Source organism: Amblyraja radiata, chromosome 8 (genome assembly GCF_010909765.2).
Source record: "Amblyraja radiata isolate CabotCenter1 chromosome 8, sAmbRad1.1.pri, whole genome shotgun sequence".
Classification (NCBI taxonomy): domain Eukaryota; kingdom Metazoa; phylum Chordata; class Chondrichthyes; order Rajiformes; family Rajidae; genus Amblyraja; species Amblyraja radiata.
Genome location: NC_045963.1, coordinates 70,353,470 through 70,374,619, shown reverse-complemented (window position 1 = coordinate 70,374,619; position 21,150 = coordinate 70,353,470). Strand labels below are relative to the sequence as shown.

Below are 21,150 nucleotides of genomic sequence, written 5' to 3'. Positions count from 1 at the left end.
GACCTTTCCTTGGTTTGGCTGGAGAGGTTATAGAGCGATCCGTCCCGATCAGTGTTTCAGCTGTGGGGGATTGGGACACTGGAGTTCGTCGTGTCCTATGAGAGAATGTTATCCAGAAGGAAGGGGGCAGAGAAGGAGGCCACGGCGTTACAGAAACCGATGGATTCCAAGAGGGTACCGAGACTCTTGGGACTCCGAATTTCGGTAGCCCTAACCTGCCAGTTAACAATAATACCATCAATTAAAATTAAAGGCACCCTCACATGGCCTGAGAAACAGCACTATAAATCAGAAAGAACACCACCCCTTCCAAGTAGGAGGAGATACATAGAATCCAATTCTCGAGAAACCCTCACTGAAAGGAAGCAGCAAGACAGGGAAACATAGTAGCTAGTATGAGAAGGGATGGCAACTAAGGGATGGAAATGGCACTAGGGAGAGAAAACAAACTTACTGTGCAGGAGTACCATACAATTTCAAGACCGAATCCAAAATTTATAAATAGGTGCAGGAGGAGGCCATTCGAGCCAGCACTGCCATTCATTGTGATCACGGCTGATAATCCAAAATTAAATAAAGAAACAACACCGACGACCTATACGACTTTTGGGACAAGCCCCACTTTAAAGGACTGACTTCAAATAAAAACGGGAGTGGGGAACAAGATATTATATTAATGTGTTACTGAGTTTGTGCCTGCAGGACAGTATATCAACGAGACACTGTCTGGGAGTGAGGTAAAAGAATGCACAGACCCCTTCAGAAAGGGAAGAAGACAACAAAAGGTAATGTAGCTCCCCAGAAACAGGTGACCAGCAGGAGGAACTGATAATGTCTTGCCCCTTTAAGAGATTTGGGAAGGCCAGCAGACATAGCAAGCTGCTCCTCAGTATCCTTGCTCTCTTGTAATTGAATAATGTGGTGCTGGAGGTCTTAATACACAGAGATCGAAAAAAGCTCGAGACCTGATCAAGTATATCCTCGGACATTGTGAGCAGTGAGGGAAGAACTTACAGGGACGCTGGCAGAGATATTTATATCATTGATAGCAGTGAGTGTGGTGCCGGATGATGGGAGGGTGCTTTCTAAATAAAAAGGCTCTAAAGAATAAGGCACAGTACGCTAACATTAGTGTGGAAACATTATTTTAGTTCAAGGGCTTGTTTCTGTGCTGTAGACCTCTTGTGACAAATGACGAGCCATTATCATAGTGACAGACAACCATTCTGAAATGCAAGGGAACTTCACATACTTGAACTGTGCTCAACCAAACAGGAAATTATTATGCTGGAGACTTGTATTCCTCTCATTTCAGGCATCCAGGAACACAACAAAAGCCCCCTGAGGTAAATTACTACAGAGGGAGATGGAAAGCAAGTCTACCTCTACTCAGCTCTTTACTTCTACAAAGGAAAACGTCAAATTAATATTAATTGTGTACTGCTAGCCTGCATTATAGAATATCAACTTTGCCTGGCCTATCGAGCCAGCATATAGAACAACATCTATTCAGGTAGAACACCCTAAGCTCTGCAAGTTAAGATGACTTGTAGATTAAGAACAAAGTTGAAGACAACACTGTCCAACATGGCCCGAAACGTTGCCTATCTCCTTCGCTCCATAGACGCTGCTGCACCCGCTGAGTTTCTCCAGCATTTTTGTGTACTGTCCGTTCTGTTAACAGCAGTTCTCCCCATTTTATGGTCAAGATAGCAATGAAGAACACATGTAGTTGCCGCTATTGATGCCCAATCAGTTTGGTACATTAGATGAATTTAAGGTATGACATTAAGCAAGTAAAACAACGTGGTTCAAAACCTCAATTCTGCTTCTGTGTATAGATTAAATAAAAACCAATATCTGAAGGGCAGCACACAAAGAGTTCACATAAATATCCACATGAATGGATAACAAAGTAATGAAAGTACGCAAGATACACACAAAATGCTGGAGTAACTCAGCAGGTCAGACAGCGTCTCTGGAGAAAAGGAATACGTTTCGGGTCGAGACTCTTCTTCAGTCTGAAGGGTCTCGACCTGAAAAGTCACCTATTCCTTTTCTCCAGAGATTACCCGCTGAGTTGCTCCAGCATTTTGTATCTAGCTGCAATTTCTTCCGACAACATTACATAGGCTAGATCAGTACTCATCTGGGCTGACCCATTTAAAAAAATCTCTCTCTCGTTTTATTTTGTACACAGTGCACGACAATAATAATTTCTGAATGTTTCAACTGTCTTGACAACATCCTACAATGAAACTCAAAAATTACTGTTGCCGGGTTTAAAGACACCTGACATATTTTCTATGTTTCCAAATCTCTAGAGATTGGAGCAATCCTAAAAGTGTTCTTTTTTCCTTTAAACAATGAATTTTCAAATAACCATGTCTCTTTAATTTCCTACAAAAAAATAAACTATTGGAGGAACTCAGTGGTCAGACAGCATCTGTGGAGTGAAATCAATAGACATTTCAAGTCGGAGGGGGGGGGGGGGGAAGAGTTGAAGGGTCCTGACCCAAAATACTGCCTGTCCATTTCCCTCCTGACCTGCTGATTTCCTCCAGCAGTTTATTTCCAGCATCTGTAGTCTCTTTTGTCTTCTTTAATCTCTCTACTTGTGATTATCCTTGTTATCAGTTTGATTTTCTCATACACAGCCCCGATATGCTCATTATGGTACGGCAACTAGAATTCAATGCTTCACCAACTGTGGCTATTGTTCTGTCACAATTTGATAAGACTGGCTCATTCAAGAATGGCTATTCTTTAGTTTTAGAGATACAGTGTAGAAACAGGCCCTTCGGCCCACCAGGGTAGCTCCAACCTGCGATCACCAAGGTTTATCCTACACACTAGGGCTAATTTACAGAAGCCAATTAACCTACACAGCTGCACTATTGTTGTACTTCCGGTGGCGCTGGTGCCAGCAGCCTCCACCTACAGCCCGGTATCTTTTTGTTTTTTTGTTAAAGTGTGTTTTTGATGGGTTTTTTTAATGTCTTTATGTGGGGGAAGCGGGCACGGTAAGGGGGATACCGTCCTTCTGTCGCTTCCTGGAGAGGACGCGACTATTATTCGAGTCACGTCCTCGCCCCCCCAGCGGCCTACCTGGATTGGCGCGGCCTTTCCTGCCGGGATCGACCAGAGCTCCAGCAGCGGTGGGACAGCGCTGAAACATCGCGGGGCTGGCGATGCCTTACCGGGGGTCGCCGTCTGGAGCCCGGAGTGCTGGACCTGCTGCACCGACATCATGGAGCTGCGGTTTGCGGGCTCCCAACGCGGGCGGCGCTGATAGACAACGCGGGGTCCTGCGACTCCACCCGGCTCGGCCTGCGGACTCGGGAGCTGCGGGAGGCGGCTGATCTGGAGGTCCGGGCTGCTGAGGAGGATGTTCACCGTCGGGGATCGGCGTCGGCATTCCACCAGCCCGGCGTGAGGGCCTGAACATCGGGCCACCCGGGGCGGCGACTGCGGGTGCTAGGAAGGCCTCGACCACGAGTGAACTGGGGAGAACGGAGGGGAGGCTGGCTGGACTATGGTGCCTTCCTCACCTTGGTGCCACTGTGTTATGTTGTGTCGTGGACTTTCTGTGTTTGTGCTTTTTTTCCCTTTTTTTTCCTTCTTCTTTTTTTTAAAAATTCTATTTTATTTTTAATATGTTTTATTGTTTATTATTATTTATTTATTTTTTATGATACTGCCTGTAAGGGAAATTCATTTCGTTGTCTCTAACTGAGACAATGACAATAAATTTGAATACAATACAATGCCTTTGGAGTGTGACAGGAAGCCAGAGCATCCAGAGAAAACGATCGTGGTCACAGGGAGAACATACAAACTCCACACATCTGAGTCTCTACCCAACCATTTTCAAGAGGGAAGAAAAACAACACAAAATAAAAAATTACAAAAGGAAGTAAATTCTAGCTCCAGAGATTAGAGAAAATATGTTCTTTGGGCTCACTAGTAACTATTTTTTCCAAATGGAAAAAGCTATAAAACAACACCAACTCATTATGTTATTACCAAGATTATCAAGATACCCTATCAAAAAATTTCTGAAAGGCATAAATTCAATTTTCTCCTCATCTACCAACCATTGTATCCAGTAAGAATTCCAACAGAATTGCAGTGCATTTCCTTCCAAAACTAAATCCACGCATTCTAGATTTCAAGGTCATTTTCTTCAGTCTCAAATTGTTTCCTTTCCCATGAAAAATGCCTTTTCAGGCAACCATTTGAAAACTGGGAATCGTTAGTCAATAAGTTTCACAATGTTTTCCCACTCATGTTCTTGAATTCCTTTCAGAAGGGTCTGTTGCTTTTTACATTTGTTCATTGTCATTTTACCAAAGCTCATTCTTCTTTCCATAAATCCATGAATCTAAAACATGGAAATCTAGTTTTTTACGGCCACTGCTTCGTGTGCATTTGCTTCACATGATCATTTGAGCAGCAAACAATGAGGAAGCTACGGAATTTTCAATGTAACTGTTGTAGCAACCCATGTCTCTCGAGTGTTTGAGGAAAAAAACCATTCAGATCAATTTCAAAACTGCTTGGACAGGCAGGCCGATTCTCTCACTTTATCATCTGACACTGGAAAACATGGATGTAGCCAAAGAATGGACAGACTTCAGTTAATCCAGATCTCACCCAAGTCAACAATCCCACAAAGCTGAGAGTGTACTTGTTACAAAAACACAAAATATTATTTCTAGACATGGGATGATGTTCTTATTAAATAACAGTGGGCAGAGAACTAACATGACAAATTCGACAAAATAAATACAAGTCTCCACAAAACAATACCCCCAGTTGAGGCCTCAAAATTTGTTCAAGAGCTGCAGCATCTTAGTTAAATAGTTAATAGTGCAGCAAATAGTTAAAATCATTCTTCTGATATAAAGGCTATTACTTTAATAGGTGATAAACTCTATTTGAACATCTGATCATCATACAAAATACTTGCTTTTGTTCCTAATGCCTATCATAATCTCACCCTATTCTGTACTCTCATGTCATAGGCCGTCTGTCTTGGACTCTGAACGGCCTGAGGTTTACTTCCGCCACTTCGCTGGCCCAAAGGTTGTGGAGCAAGCTGTCCACCTGGAATAAAGGATGGTGCATCGGTCTGATGAAAGAAAAAAAGCAATAGATAGAGCATTGATTAAAAAAAAGTAAAAAATCTACAACACACCAGCAATCAACACAATTTCAAGATAAGCAGAATGCAACAGAATCACAAAGCACACCCAAATGACTGCAAAAGGTAGATCAGCAGGTTGAGTTCCCCCAAAGAAAAGAAAATCATGCAAAAAGCACATCCAGAGAGGCACAGATCAGACCAATATCAACCAACTTTAAGAAGCAATCTTGTCCAAAAACTGTAACAAATCTATAATGGAATGCACATTTCCCCCAGATATAACATGGAAAATAGGCACAGTAATAGGCCATTCAATATGATCATAGCTGATCATCCAAAATCAGTACCTCGTTCATGCTTTCTCCCTATATCCCTTGTTTCCGTTAGTCCCAATAGCTATTTCCAACTCTCTCTTGAATAAATCCAGTGAATTAGCCTCCACTGCCCTCTGTGGCAGAGAATTCCAGATTCACAACTCTGGGTGAAATGTTTTTTTCATCATCTCAGTCCTAAATGGGCTACCCCTTATTCTTAAACTGTGACCCCTGGTTCTGGGCTCCAACATCGGGAACATTTTTCCTGCATCTAGCCTGTCCAATCCCGTAAGAATCTTATATGTTTCTATAAGATCCCTTCTGATCCTTCTATATTCCAGTGAATATAAGCCCATTTGATCCATTCTTTCATATGTAAGTCCCGCCATCCCGGGAATTAACTCGGTGAACCTAGGCTGCACTCCCTCAATAGCAAGAATGTCCTTCCTCAAATTAAGAGACCAAAACTGCACACAATACTCCAGGTGTGGTCTCACCAGCACCCTGTACAACTGCAGTAGGACCCCCTTGCTCCTATACTCAAATCCTATTGCTATGAATACTCGGTTCTCCGCTCGGCGCTAGCTCTCGGCTCGGGTCTCAGGTCTCTGCTCGGCACGGCCGGCCGCCGAGCACATCATCGGCCGTGGTTGTGCGCATGTGCGGCCCTGCACATGCACACTGCCACGGCAACTGGTCGGCGTCGGCCACTTTCTCCCTCCCTTTGCATTGTGGGAGTTCTGGCCGCCATTGCTGTCTGGTCGCTGCCTCACCGCGACCACTGCAAAACAACGCAGAATCACTCCCTGGAGCTGCAGTAACTCCCTGGAGTAACTCTTGATTCTTGGTTTCCTGGTCCTCCAAAAATATTCAAAATGGAATTTAAACTGGTGGACCCACCACCACCTAACTCCAAACTCTGAAAAATAACAGCCTATTGCATTTTATCTGTTTATTTATTGTGTATATATATGGTCTATAGTATATAGACAAACTGAACTTTTATCTCCCGTTCCCGGCCCACCGAGTCCACGCCGAGCACCGATCACCCGTGCTCTAGTTCTATCCCACACATCAGGGATAGTCAAGAGTGTTTTATTCTCTCACGTGCCAGTTAGAACAATTAAATCCTTACTTGCAGCAGCACAACACAATATGTAAACATAGCACTCTGTAAACAATGTTATAAACGAGTAAACAAAACTCCATACAGACAGCACCCATATTCAGGTTCAATTCCGGGTCTCCGGCAATTTTAGACAGCAAATGGCCAATGTACTGCCCCAATAGCCTTGAATTGAATTAAAACACACAGTCGCTGTAAAGGGGGACATAGCGATTTAAAGGGGGTCACTTAGAGATTTAAGACAGAAAATGGGTCTTTTTTTTTTTTAAGTAACCAAAGTTATCAACGTATAATTTTTTGTGTTGGAAAATAAAATATAGTGGCACAGCTGGTGGACTTGCTGCCTCACACGCCAGAGATCTGTGTTCGATCCTGTTCTCGGGCACTGTGTGTTGAATTTGCACATTCTCCCTGCAAGCGTGTGGGTTTCCTCCCACCTCCCAAAGACGCATTGGCTTTGTAGGTTAACTTGTCACTGTAAAATTGCCCCTAATGTGCAGGGGGCGGGTGAGGAAAGTGGGATAACAGAACTTGTGTGAATGGGTAGACAAAAATGCTGGAGAAACTCGGCAGGTGAGGCAGAATCTATGGAGCGAAGGAAATAGGCGACGTTTCGAATCGAGACCTTTCTTCAGACTGATGTCGAGAGGGGGGGGGGGGCGGGGGAGGGAGAAAGCAAGGACTACCTGAAATTGGAGAAGCCAATGTTCATACCACGGGTGTAAATTACCCAAGCAAAATATGAGGTGCTGTTCGTCCAATTTGCGGTGGGCCTCACTCTGGCCATGGAGGAGGCCCAGGACAGAAAGGTCGGATTCGGAATGAGAGGGGGAGTTGAAGTGCTGAGCCACCGGAAGATCAGGTTGGTTATTGCGAACTGAGTGGAGGTGTTGTGCGAAGCGATCGCCAAGCCTGTGCTTGGTCTCACCGAGGTTGATCATATGCTGAATAACCATATTTTTGTTTGGAAAAGGAAAGAGATAATAAAAATTGCATTCATTACAACGTGTAAAAAGAGATGAGATACTGTACTGTAATTTTGCTGCATGTCATTGTGGTATATATCATGTCTTGGTTGGTGAATATGTTTTGTTTGTGACTTTATTTGAAGCAGAAATAATATGTGAATGCTTCATTGACCATAATTCCGACTGGTAACTACGCACTTCGTCCGAGCACATTATCGCACGCGTCATGCAAGCCATCTTAAATGACCAACCTAAAAAGCTGCCGAGGTTGCCCGGCTGGCAACAGGGAAAAAAAGTTAAGCGAGAGCCCTGCAAATGCATGGCAGATGCAGTATAATGTGGATAAATGTGAGGTTATCCAGTTGGTGGCAAGAACAGGAAAGTAGACTATTATCTGAATGGTGGCCGATTAGGAAAAGGGGAGATGCAACGAGACCTGGGTGTCATGATACACCAGTCATTGAAAGTAGGCATGCAGGTGTAGCAGGCAGTGAAGAAAGCGAATGGTATGTTAGCATTCATAGCAAAAGGATTGATAGGGGACGATCAGCCATGATCACAATGAATGGTGGTGCTGGCTCGAAGGGCCGAATGGCCTCCTCCTGCTCCTAATTTCTATGTTTCTATGATTTGAGTATAGGAGCAGGGAGGTTCTACTGCAGTTGTACAGGGCCTTGGTGAGACCACACCTGGAGTATTGTGTACAGTTTTGTGTACAATCTGAGGAAAGACATTCTTGCCATAGAGGGAGTACAGAGAAGGATCACCAGACTGATTCCTGGCATGGCAGGACTTTCATAAGAAGAAAGACTGGATAGACTCGGCTTGTACTCGCTAGAATTTAGAAGATTGAGGGGGGACGTTCATGTACTCCGGGGGCGCTGTTCTGGCAGCAGCCATGTCAGCAGCGCGTCAGTTTTTTCAATCTTTTTTATTTTTTAGTTTGTTTTAAAGTATGTATTTAATGTTCCTTTGTGTGTTTTGTGTGGGGGGTGGTGTGGGGGGGGTAAGGGGGAAACCGCTTCGGTCGCCTCCTCCATGGAGAGGCGACTTTTTCCAGGTCGCCTCCCCCGTGGCCTAACATCAAGGATCGGCGCAGCCTTTCCCGGAGACGTGCCTTCAGCTTCAGCGGCGGGCGCATCGTGGACTCTCGGCGTGGAGTGGGTGAACCCTCGCTGGGGCTCGCTGGAGGGGAGCGCTCCGTTTCGCTGGCCCGGGGCAGCCGGCAGCCTGAAGTCGCAGCCTGAAACCGCGGTCTGCAGAGCTCCAGCTGGTGCGGCGTCTACAGCCCGGGATCCCTCGTGGGGGACCCGGGGGAAGAAGAAGCCATCACTGCCGGCCCGCGGCCAACTTCTACCGCGGGGCTGGCATGGACTTACCATTACCCCTGGAGGGGAGCTTCGACCGCCGGCCCTGCAGTCTACGGTGCTTCTGGCTGCGGCGGGGACTTTAAATCTTGATCGCCGGCCTGCGGCCTACAACAACTTAAAGCCGCGGTCTCCGGTGAGGAAGAGCCGATCCTGGACTGACTCTGGTCCTGTCCACGGGGGGGAAATGGAGCTGGCCAAATTTTTGTGCCTTCCACCACAGTGATGAATGCTGTGGTGGATGTTTGTGTTACATTTTGTGTGTTCTTTATTATTGTATCGCTGCCGACAACCCAATCCTTGCCGGGTCACTGCTCGTGCGGTCGACCGGTTGGTGCAGAGAGTAGTTTTGAATGTTTGTCTCTTCGTTGATTGTGTCCCTTTCTTTTTTAAAAAGCTACTGTAATGCCCCCTTTAAATTGCCCCTCGGGGATGAATAAAGTGCTTGATTGATTGATTGATATTATAGAAACGTACAAAATTCTTAAGGGGTTGGACAGGCTAGATGCAGGAAGATTGTTCCCAATGTTGGGGAAGTCCAGAACAAGAGGTCACAGTTTAAGGATAAGGGGGAAGTCTTTTAGGACCGAGATGAGGAAAACATTTTTTCACACAGAGAGTGGTGAATCTGTGGAATTCACTGCCACAGAAGGTAGTTGAGGCCAGTTCATTGGCTATATTTAAGAGGGAGTTAGATGTGGCCCTTGTGGCTAAAGGGATCAGGGGGTATGGAGAGAAGGCAGGTACAGGATACTGTTGGATGATCAGCCAAGATCATATTGAATGGCGGTGCAGGCTCGAAGGGCCGAATGGCCTACTCCTGCACCTATTTTCTATGTTTCCAGCAGCAAATTCATTGTCTATATTCAAGTAATTTATACAAAAATTGTAAAAAGTCAACAATGTGGAATTTGGATATATTTATGTGTTCTTTTCACAACAATCCCAAAATACTTTAGAATTAATAAAGAACATTTGAAACAAGAGCACAGTTGCATTTTTATAAATGTAGCAGCCAATAATCATATAGAAAGCTCACAAACTACTATTCAATAATAAAATAATCTGTTCTCAGGAACGTTGACTGAAATAAAGAAAATATATTCTGCATCCAATAGACAATAGGTGCAGGAGTAGGCCATTCGACCCTTCAAGCCAGTATCGCCATTCAATGTGATCATGGCTGATCATCCACAATCAGTACCCCGTTCCTGCCTTCTCCCCAAACCGCTGACTCCGCTATCTTCAAGTGCCCTATCTAGTTCTCTCTTGAAAGTATCCAGAGAACCGGCCTCCACCGCCCACTGAGGCAGAGAATTCCACAGATTCACAACTCTGTGTGAAAAAATCCACATGTGGACAAATAGCCTGTCAATGTAACATCTATCTATCTATTATTATATAAAACTCTGTGGCTGCCGCCTGCCGTCCGGCTGCCTTTCTGCCTTTCGATTTGTTACATCGTGTGATGTCACAATGCCCAATACTCGCAGATATCCAATCGGAATGGCCGATGCTCGCAGATGTCCAATCGGAATGGATCCATTTACATGTACGGCTGCCTGCATTTCTTCCTTTGATTCCTTGCCACGCCGAATCCAGACGCACAATCGCCGAGATCTTTTCCATTTCGGTAGATATTTCAATTTTCTTTCTAAGTATCCGCTCCTCATTACATTTCGTCGTGTTTAAGTACACATTTTTAATCAAATCCTTCTCCCCCCCCCCCCCCCCCCCCCCCCCCAATATTTCAAAAATAAACTGGCTTCTCACCCAAAGAAGCAGCCCCAGCCCCAGCCCCAGCTGAACGTTCTATCGTGTGATGTCACAATGCCCAGATGTTGGGGAAGTCCAGAACAAGGGGTCACAGTTTAAAGATAAGGGGGAAATCCTTTAGGACAGAGATGAGAAAAATATTTTTCACACAGAGAGTGGTGAATCTCTGGAATTCTCTGCCACAGAAGGTAGTTGAGGACAGTTAATTGGCTATATTTAAGAGGGAGTTAGATGTGGGCCTTGTGGCTAAAGGGATCAAGGGGTATGGAGAGAAGGCAGGTACAGGATACTGAGTTGGATGATCAGCCACGATCATATTGAATGGTGGTGCAGGCTCGAAGGGCCGAATGGCCTACTCCTGCACTTAATTTCTATGGTTCTGTTTCCCTCTCCTCACGCCTCTCCCTCTCCCACCCACCCCTCTCTCCCCCACCCCCCTTCCCTCTCTACGCCACCCCCATCCCTCTCTACGCCACCCCCTTCCTCCTACCCTCTGTCCCTCTTCCATCACCCCCCCTACCCCTCTCCTCCTCCCTCCCCACTCTTCCACTTCCCCCTCCACTCTCCCTCCCCTCTCTCCCCCTCCCCCTCCCCCACATCTCTCTCCCCATCCCCCTCTCTCACCCCCTACCCCGCTCTGCTTTCCCTCCCAAATCTGTCCCGTTTCCCCCCCCTCCCCCCACCTGTGTGTTTGGGGGATGGTAAATGTGAGTTTGATGCCGCAGCGCCCCCCCCCCCCCCCCTACGCAAAACGCCGTTGGGGAAACAGACCCAACGGGTCTGCACTTGGTCTAGTTCCATCTTAAAATGGTATCTCTGATAGTTACACCTATTCAGTTTCATTGTAACACAGTGTAGAAATAGGGATTGAATCTACATTCTTTCAACACTATGCACTTGGACAGACCTTAAACTTTGACTTTGTTAACACGAATTATCTGGAATAGTTAAGTTGAGCATTTTACTATGGGAAAGCAATATCTATTTCAAAGAGCACAGTAGAAATTCTTACAAGTTTTTCCAATACTGTTTCTAAAACGAAACAAGTGAGGGATATATTTAACCAAAATTAAAATGCACCCATTATCTCAGCAGTTATAATGAGAACATTTCAGCCAATAGAATTATTTTGGATTAAACATTCATAAAAATCCAACAAATGTTAATAGCACATCTGCGACACAATCAGGAAATTACTTACTTTCATCCTCTTGTTTTTTTCCTTCATCCTTCTTCGAAATGACACCTGTAAGTAGATTTCAAGTGTGATACTAGTAGGTTTAACAGTGGACTTAAAAAATATCTATTTACAGAAACTTAATTCCTTCAAAGCACTTTTGTTCTACAATCGTGAGTATTTGCATTCAAAATGTATGCTCACCAGCATTGAGAGCAAAGAGGAATTAAATCCTGAACACCATGGTTCAACTGTTCCGTCTGTTGAAGCCTCGATACCCATTTTACGCCCAAGTTTCATAACAGTGAAGCAGACAGTACCTTTTTTTATGCCAACCCCATAAAAAGATTTTCGATAGACTTTTACACACTTCTAGTGTGCAGCGATTTTTGACTGGTATATTTCATTGGTTATTCAATTAAATTCAAAAATATCTGAAGAAGTCCTCCATGATTAGATTAAATTGAACTATTGATTATCATATATTTAACATAAAATAGACCTAAAACATGAATCAACCTACATCATCCTCTCTTCTCCTCTTAAAGATATTATCCTCAGCTTCTCCAACTGCAGTCATAATCATCTGAACGCGTTCTAAGTTGACAAAACCGTTCTCTGTGAGATATCCCTGAAAAGAAGAAGAATGTTTTAATTTCATCTGAATTTGGCTTGGGAGTGAAATACAGCGAGCGACATCTTTTAAAAATTGTACTTACTCCAGTCTTGTGTACTACATTCTTGTAAATCCCCACTAGTCGATCAATTGCACCTTCCCTAAAAAATAAGCAGAAAGTACCCAGCTCAGTTTCAAGAAAGAGATCAAGATTTCAGCCACCACATCTGAACTCAGTAAAAACTGTCAATTTTACAGAACTGTTTGCATTTCAAAAAACACTCTCTCCAAATCTATTATCCATAGGGGGAAGAGTCTGAAGAAGGGTCTCGACCCAAAACGTCACCCATTCTTTCTCTCCAGAGATGCTGCCTGAGTTACTCCAGTATTTTGTGTCTACCTTCTATATATCCATATGCATATCTATATCTATTTTGATGCAGTTGGGGGCTAACTTAAGTTTTGCAGCTGCTTGATATATTCAAGGGTTCAGGAAATCTGAAAGTAAAATGGAGGGCAGAAGAATCACGGCCCTCGCGGGCAGTGCTCTTACTACCACCACTTTGAGATCCATATTTGATCTTAATGAGATTACATTTGAGAACATAGTGAAACCAATAATGAAATCTGGAGCTGTCTTGTGCTCCAATTATATATAATCAGGAGCACAAGACAGTAAGAGTGAACATGAACAGCAAAGCCACGTCCCCAAAATTGATCAGATGCCGACATAAAGCTTCTCCTCAAAAGGTTAGATAGAAAAAGCAGCAATTACAGTTGGAATTGGAAATAAGGATTTTTAAAAATTTGTTAGATGTAAATTTAGCTCTACTAGTCTTCTTTGTTAATTGTCTAGGCCAACATACCAGACGTTAACAGAACATATTTAACGATAATATCTTAAAACTGGAGTAAAAAAATATCTTTTATTTTTTAAATGCTCGTTTGAGGTTCTCCAAATTGTTTGCATGGTGTCAAGTCCCTGGGGGAGAAAAAGCTCCTAATTGTGAAATTACATATCTCCAGTAAATCAATATCAACAACAATAAAAGACATGGGATATTCCCATTTTGTTTTTTTTTAATTTAAATCTTTTTATTTGAATTTCACAGCAATTTGCATACATACAATGATAACAGACAGTGACAGTCAAGGCATAATTGTGCAACAGTATGTAAGCGACCCTCAAAGCCCTTACCCTTACCCACCTTCAACCCACCCGAATCAGGTCGGAACCAAACGGGGACAAACAACACTCACATATATACACATCCACACAAATATGGTAAGATAAACAAAACAAAAAGTACTAACAAAAAAAACAAAAAAAGGGGGGGGGGGGGGGGGGGGGGGGAGTCACTAATAACAGTAAATAAGTAATTAATTAATTAAATAAGTGTGGGGGGGGGGGGGGGTTTAGAAACATAGAAATTAGGTGCAGGAGTAGGCCATTCGGCCCTTCGAGCCTGCACCGCCATTCAATATGATCATGGCTGATCATCCAACTCAGTATCCCGTACCTGCCTTCTCTCCATACCCTCTGATCCCCTTAGCCACAAGGGCTACATCTAACTCCCTCTTAAATATAGCCAATGAACTGGCCTCGGCTACCCTCTGTGGCAGGGAGTTCCAGAGATTCACCACTCTCTGTGTGAAAAAAGTTCTTCTCATCTCGGTTTTAAAGGATTTCCCCCTTATCCTTAAGCTGTGACCCCTTGTCCTGGACTTCCCCAACATCGGGAGCAATCTTCCTGCATCTAGCCTGTCCAACCCCTTAAGAATTTTGTAAGTTTCTATAAGATCCCCTCTCAATCTCCTAAATTCTAGAGAGTATAAACCAAGTCTATCCAGTCTTTCTTCATAAGACAGTCCTGACATCCCAGGAATCAGTCTGGTGAACCTTCTCTGCACTCCCTCTATGGCAATAATGTCCTTCCTCAGATTTGGAGACCAAAACTGTACGCAATACTCCAGGTGTGGTCTCACCAAGACCCTGTACAACTGCAGTAGAACCTCCCTGCTCCTATACTCAAATCCTTTTGCTATGAAAGCTAACATACCATTCGCTTTCTTCACTGCCTGCTGCACCTGCATGCCCACTTTCAATGACTGGTGTACCATGACACCCAGGTCTCGCTGCATCTCCCCTTTTCCTAGTCGGCCACCATTTAGATAATAGTCTGCTTTCCTGTTTTTGCCACCAAAATGGATAACCTCACATTTATCCACATTATACTGCATCTGCCAAACATTTGCCCACTCACCCAGCCTATCCAAGTCACCTTTCAGTCTCCTAGCATCCTCCTCACAGCTAACACTGCCCCCCAGCTTAGTGTCATCCGCAAACTTGGAGATATTGCCTTCAATTCCCTCATCCAGATCATTAATATATATTGTAAATAGCTGGGGTCCCAGCACTGAGCCCTGCGGTACCCCACTAGTCACTGCCTGCCATTGTGAAAAGGACCCGTTTACTCCTACTCTTTGCTTCCTGTTTGCCAGCCAGTTCTCTATCCACATCAATACTGAACCCCCAATGCCGTGTGCTTTAAGTTTGTAAACTAATCTCTTATGTGGGACCTTGTCGAAAGCCTTCTGGAAGTCCAGATACACCACATCCACTGGTTCTCCCCTATCCACACTACTAGTTACATCCTCGAAAAATTCTATAAGATTCGTCAGACATGATTTACCTTTTGTAAATCCATGCTGACTTTGTCCAATGATTTCACCACTTTCCAAATGTGCTGCTATCCCATCTTTAATAACTGACTCTAGCAGTTTCCCCACTACCGATGTTAGACTAACTGGTCTGTAATTCCCCGTTTTCTCTCTCCCTCCCTTCTTAAAAAGTGGGATTACGTTTGCTACCCGCCAATCCTCAGGAACTACTCCAGAATCTAAAGAGTTTTGAAAGATTATTACTAATGCATCCACTATTTCTGGAGCTACTTCCTTAAGTACTCTGGGATGCAGCCTATCTGGCCCTGGGGATTTATCGGCCTTTAATCCATTTAATTTACCCAACACCACTTCCCGGCTAACCTGGATTTCACTCAATTCCTCCAACTCCTTTGACCCGCGGTCCCCTGCTATTTCCGGCAGATTATTTATGTCTTCCTTAGTGAAGACGGAACCAAAGTAGTTATTCAATTGGTCCGCCATATCCTTGTTCCCCATGATCAACTCACCCGTTTCTGACTGCAAGGGACCTACATTTGTTTTAACTAATCTCTTTCTTTTCACATATCTATAAAAACTTTTGCAGTCAGTTTTTATGTTCCCTGCCAGTTTTCTTTCATAATCTATTTTTCCTTTCCTAATTAAGCCCTTTGTCCTCCTCTGCTGGTCTCTGAATTTCTCCCAGTCCTCCAGTATGCTGCTTTTTCTAGCTAATTTGTACGCATCATCCTTCGCTTTGATACAATCCCTGATTTCCCTTGTTATCCACGGATGCACTACCTTCCCTGATTTATTCTTTTGCCAAACTGGGATGAACAATTTTTGTAGTTCATCCATGCAGTCTTTAAATGTCTTCCATTGCATATCCACCGTCAACCCTTTTAGAATTAATTGCCAGTCAATCTTGGCCAATTCACGTCTCATACCCTCAAAGTTACCTTTCTTTAAGTTCAGAACCATTGTTTCTGAATTAACAATGTCACTCTCCATCCTAATGAAGAACTCAACCATATTATGGTCACTCTTGCCCAAGGGGGCACGTACAACAAGACTGCTAACTAACCCTTCCTCATTACTCAATACCCAGTCTAAAATAGCCTGCTCTCTCGTTGGTTCCTCTACATGTTGATTTAGATAACTATCCCGCATACATTCCAAAAAATCCTCTTCCTCAGCACCCCTGCCAATTTGATTCACCCAATCTATATGTAGATTGAAGTCACCCATTATAACGGTTTTGCCTTTGTCGCACGCATTTCTAATTTCCTGTTTGATACCATCTCCAACTTCACTACTACTGTTAGGTGGCCTGTACACAACACCCACCAGCGTTTTCTGCCCCTTAGTGTTTCGCAGCTCTACCCATACCGATTCCACATCCTGCAAACTAATGTCCTTCCTTTCCATTGCGTTAATCTCCTCTCTAATCAGCAACGCTACCCCACCTCCTTTTCCTTTCTCTCTATCCCTCCTGAATATTGAATATCCCTGGATGTTCAGCTCCCAGCCTTGGTCACCCTGGAGCCATGTCTCCGTGATCCCAACTATATCATAGTCATTAATAGCTATCTGCACATTCAACTCATCCACCTTATTACGAATGCTCCTTGCATTGAGACACAAAGCCTTCAGGCTTGTTCTTACAACACTCTTACCCCTTATACAATTTTGTTGAAAAGTGGCCCTTTTTGATTTTTGCCCTGGATTTTCCGGCCTGCCACATTTACTTTTCACCTTGCTACCTATTGCTTCTACCCTCATTTTACACCCCTCTGTCTCTACTCTCACACATTTAAGAAACCCTTTCCCTTTAACTCCATCCTCCACTAGCCCATTCGACACCCCACCCCCCTTATTCAGTTTAAAACCACCCGTGTAGCAGTGGCAAACCTGCCTGCCAGAATGCTGGTCCCACACCTGTTAAGATGCAATCCGTTTAAGGGGAGAGCAGCTGCAGTAGAACAGAACAATGGTGGAGAGCACTCAGTCCTCTTCCGAGTCCAGGGACAAGTTGAGAGAGTTAACAAGTTCCAAGAAAGGGTTCCATGTATCTAGGAATGTCTTGGTAGAGCCTTTGAGAGAGAACCTAAGTTTTTCAAGCTTTAAATTGTAATGCACCTCCTTAATCCAGCGGGTGTGTGTCGGGGGACAGGTGAGCCTCCAGTTAAGCAAGATCAGTCTCCGGGCTAACAAGGTTGTAAAAGCTAGAACCCGTTTCACCGCAACAGAGAGGTTGGTGTTGGGAGGGGTACCGAAAATGGCTGACAGTGGGTTTGGAGGAATAGTCTGGCCGTAGACTCTGCTTATCAAGTCGAAAGCACTCCTCCAAAAGGCTGCTAGCTTAGGGCAAGACCAAAACATATGGCTATGGTTGGCAGGAGATTGATTACATCTGTTGCAGGTGTCCCTAACAGCGGGGTAAATTCTAGATAATCTTGCATTTGTGTAGTGGACTTTGTGAAGGACTTTGCATTGGATTAGGCCATGACGGGCACATATGGAGGAAGAATGGATCAAATCCAAGACAGAGTCCCATTGCTGGTCTGTTAGTTTCGTATTCATCTCACCCTCCCACGCAGCTTTTAATGAGGTATGAGGTTTCAATATAACCGACCCTAACAAGTTATACAAAACAGAGATGCATTTCTTCCGGTTGGGATCTAGAGCTAAGATGGTATCGGTCAGGGTTTCAGGGGGGCGATTTGGGAAATGGGGGAATGTCTTCTTCAAAAAAATCCCAAATCTGGAAAAAACGAAAAAGGTGGGAGTTTGGGAGGCTATAGTTGGACGAGAGCTACGCAAAAGACGAAAAGATGCCATCCTTGTATAGGTTTTTGATACTACTGATACCGTTGCTATGCCAGGTTTTGAATGCGTGGTCTGTACTTGAAGGTTTAAAGATGTGGTTTTTAAGCAGTGGGGTCAAGATGGAAGGGCCTTGTAAACCGAAGTTTTTCCTGAGTTGACTCCATATCTTGAGCGAGAGGGACTTAATTGGGCCTGCACCCACAGATGTTATAGGAAGAGGGAGTTGGGAGCATAGGACAGACCGCAACGGGAGATGTGAACTCGCCTTTTCCATGTGTACCCAAGTCGGTAGGTGGTCGCAATCATCATTCATCCAATACAGGAGTTTTTGCAAGTTAGCTGCCCAATAGTATCGCCTAAAGTCAGGAGGGATATTCCCATTTTTAAATAAACATACCTAATTTCCAGCGAAGGCAGATGAGGCAGGAAATCATTTCCCACAAAGAAACACATGAAAACCCAGTCATCAATGCTCCTTTCAAAATCGAATGTGAAGGGCAGACTTGCCATCGTCAATTCTTTTTCCAGGTACTGGTAATTGAAAAAAAGTATTTAATCATAGTCCACGGCAAATATTCAATACTTTTATCAATTTAAATATTTCTTGAATTGACCTACCTCACGCAGAACAGGTAATCGGATAAATATGAACTCGGTATCTGAACCACTCGGAGCAGCAAACTGGTCAAACTAAAGAAAAAATAAACCAAAGCATGAATTTGAAACGGAAAATACATTGGGTCCAATTCAAAATACATTTTCCAACGAAGACCACAATTAGTCTCGCAATTGTTACCCCAACCCGCTGGAACGCTGATCTTTCAACCTTGTCTTCTAACACATCTCCAATTTTCTTCACTCCATCACTGGCACCTCTGCTGCCAAGATGCCAAGCCCTAGGACTTAGCACACACGCTCTAAAATCATAAGGCCACTTCAACAATTTAGCCATCTATAACAGCATCTCAATATGCATGGTAGCATTTGATACTGTGTAAATTCCAGTTACAGTTTCATATTTCAACATGATCTTAATGGCCCATCCAATCTTTCCTACCGGGAAACAATTTTATTTGTATAATTTGCTAAAGACCATGAAGTGCCAGCTAAATGTGTAAGAAGGAACCACAGATGCTGGTTTACACCAAAGATTGACACAAAATGCTAGAGTAACTCAGCCGGGACAGACAGTATCTCTGGATAGAAGTAATGGGTGACGTTTCGAGTTGAGACCCTGCTTGAGACCGAGTCTGGGAGGACGGAGACATGGAGATGACGAAGGGCAAGGTGCGAAAATGAGTCATCAAAAGAGATGCGGTTCAAAGAAAATGTAGAATAGATCATTGTTAGCTAGGGGAAGATGACAAAGCAAACAGAGATAAAATGTAATTGGGGACAGTCAGGCTGGTCAGAGAACTGGGAAGGGGAAGGGATGGAGAGCGGGAAAGCAAGGGTTACTTCTAGTGCCAACTAAATGCTCCTTTTAAAATACCAGAGAAAATGCAATAATATGCTCCTCAAAAAGAGTAACTATAGCAAAATTATGCACAATTTCTAGAAATAAATTAATCTAGTGATCAAACAACATGTTAGAAAAGGCACCAAAAGCAATCAAAAAATTATTGGAAAACATAGGAAAAGAGAGTGAGAAATCAGTTCACATCACTACAGTAAAACAAACATTAATGGGACTAAATATCCTGCATCCTTATGTTCTAAAGGGTCTGGTAAAATGATGGATGGACTGTCATCCTCAAGGTCTCCCCAAATTCTACAAGGGTCCCAGTGGACTGGAGAACAGCAAACATAATACTGCTATTCAATGAATAATTCTGGAGTATATTAAGGAAATTATAGCACAAAGTTTCACTTGATTAGTCAGATTATGCAGCGGTGCAGCTGGTCAAGCTGTTGCCTCATTGCACCAGAGACCCAGATTCCATCCCAATCGCAGGTGCTGTCTGTGTGGAGTTTGCACGTTCTCCCTCTGATTATGTGGGTGCTCTGGTTTCCTCCCACACCCCAAAGTAGTGCAGGTTTGAAGATTAATTGGCCCCTCAATTGCACCTTGCATGTAGGGAATGGATGCAAAAATGGTATAACGAAGAACTTGTGTCAACTGTGTAGGAAGGAACTTCAGATGTTGGTTGAAACTGAAGATAGACACAAAAAGCTGGAGTAACTCAGCGGGACAGGCAGCATCTCCGGAGAGAATGAATGGGTGATGTTCCGGGTCGAGACCCTTCTTCAGAGCCGAAACGTCACCCATTCCTTCTCTCCAGAGATGCTGCCAGTCCTGCTGAGTTACGCCAGCTTTTTGTGTCTGACTTGTGTGAACTGATGATCAATGATCAGCGTGGACTCGGTGGGCCAAGGGGCCCATTTCCATACTATATCTTTCAATTTCAGTTCAATGTGTTATTACAAAAGGGAAATCAGATTCACCTAATTTATTAAGTTCTTTGCTTTTGCATAACGCACAGGGTATATAACAGGGGAGCTAATATGCAAGGGGTGTAATGCATTTGAATTTCCAAAAGGCAAATCATACAATGCCACAGGAAAGGGTTTGTGAAGATGATCATGGTATACAAATACAAAATGGAAAACTGGTTAACAAACAAAAAGGATCATTTTCAGATGGGCAAGCCATAACAAGTAAATTTTATAAAGTTCTTACAACTGATATTAGTAACTTGGATAAAAGGTCCGAATGAAATGTATCCATGTTTCCTAACGCTAAGATAGATAGGGGATCTGTGAGAAGAGCAAGAGAATAAAAAGTTCTGATTTTAAGCAGCAGCTGCAGGTCACTCGATCCAGTCGTGGAGAGCGACAACAAGCCTTTCGGCCCTACTTTCATGCCAACCAAGATGCCCCATCTAAGCTAGCCCTAAAGAGTAGTAGTAAACGGGTCCTTTTCACAATGGCAGGCAGTGACTAGTGGGGTACCGCAAGGCTCAGTGCTGGGATCCCAGCTATTTACAATATATATTAATGATCTGGATGAGGGAATTGAAGGTAATATCTCCAAGTTTGCGGATAACACTAAGCTGGGGGGCAGTGTTAGCTGTGAGGAGGATGCTAGGAGACTGCAAGGTGACTTGGATAGGCTGGGTGAGTGGGCAAATGTTTGGCAGATGCAGTATAATGTGGATAAATGTGAG

The 21,150-nt window shown here is 43.8% G+C and overlaps 1 protein-coding gene across 2 annotated transcripts in view; it reads right to left on the bottom strand.

The window, feature by feature from the left end:
• The window catches only part of xrn2 (5'-3' exoribonuclease 2), a 76,958-nt gene that overhangs the window by 39,183 nt on the left and 16,625 nt on the right, over nucleotides 1-21,150 (bottom strand). For both annotated transcript variants that reach the window (XM_033026201.1, XM_033026200.1), the window contains exons 10-15: nucleotides 18,602-18,673; nucleotides 18,381-18,514; nucleotides 12,597-12,654; nucleotides 12,401-12,508; nucleotides 11,902-11,946; nucleotides 5,003-5,134 (exon numbers count right to left, since the gene is read on the bottom strand). In XM_033026201.1, coding sequence (XP_032882092.1) covers nucleotides 5,003-5,134; nucleotides 11,902-11,946; nucleotides 12,401-12,508; nucleotides 12,597-12,654; nucleotides 18,381-18,514; nucleotides 18,602-18,673 — 549 coding nt within the window. The remainder of the gene's footprint in view (nucleotides 1-5,002; nucleotides 5,135-11,901; nucleotides 11,947-12,400; nucleotides 12,509-12,596; nucleotides 12,655-18,380; nucleotides 18,515-18,601; nucleotides 18,674-21,150) is intronic.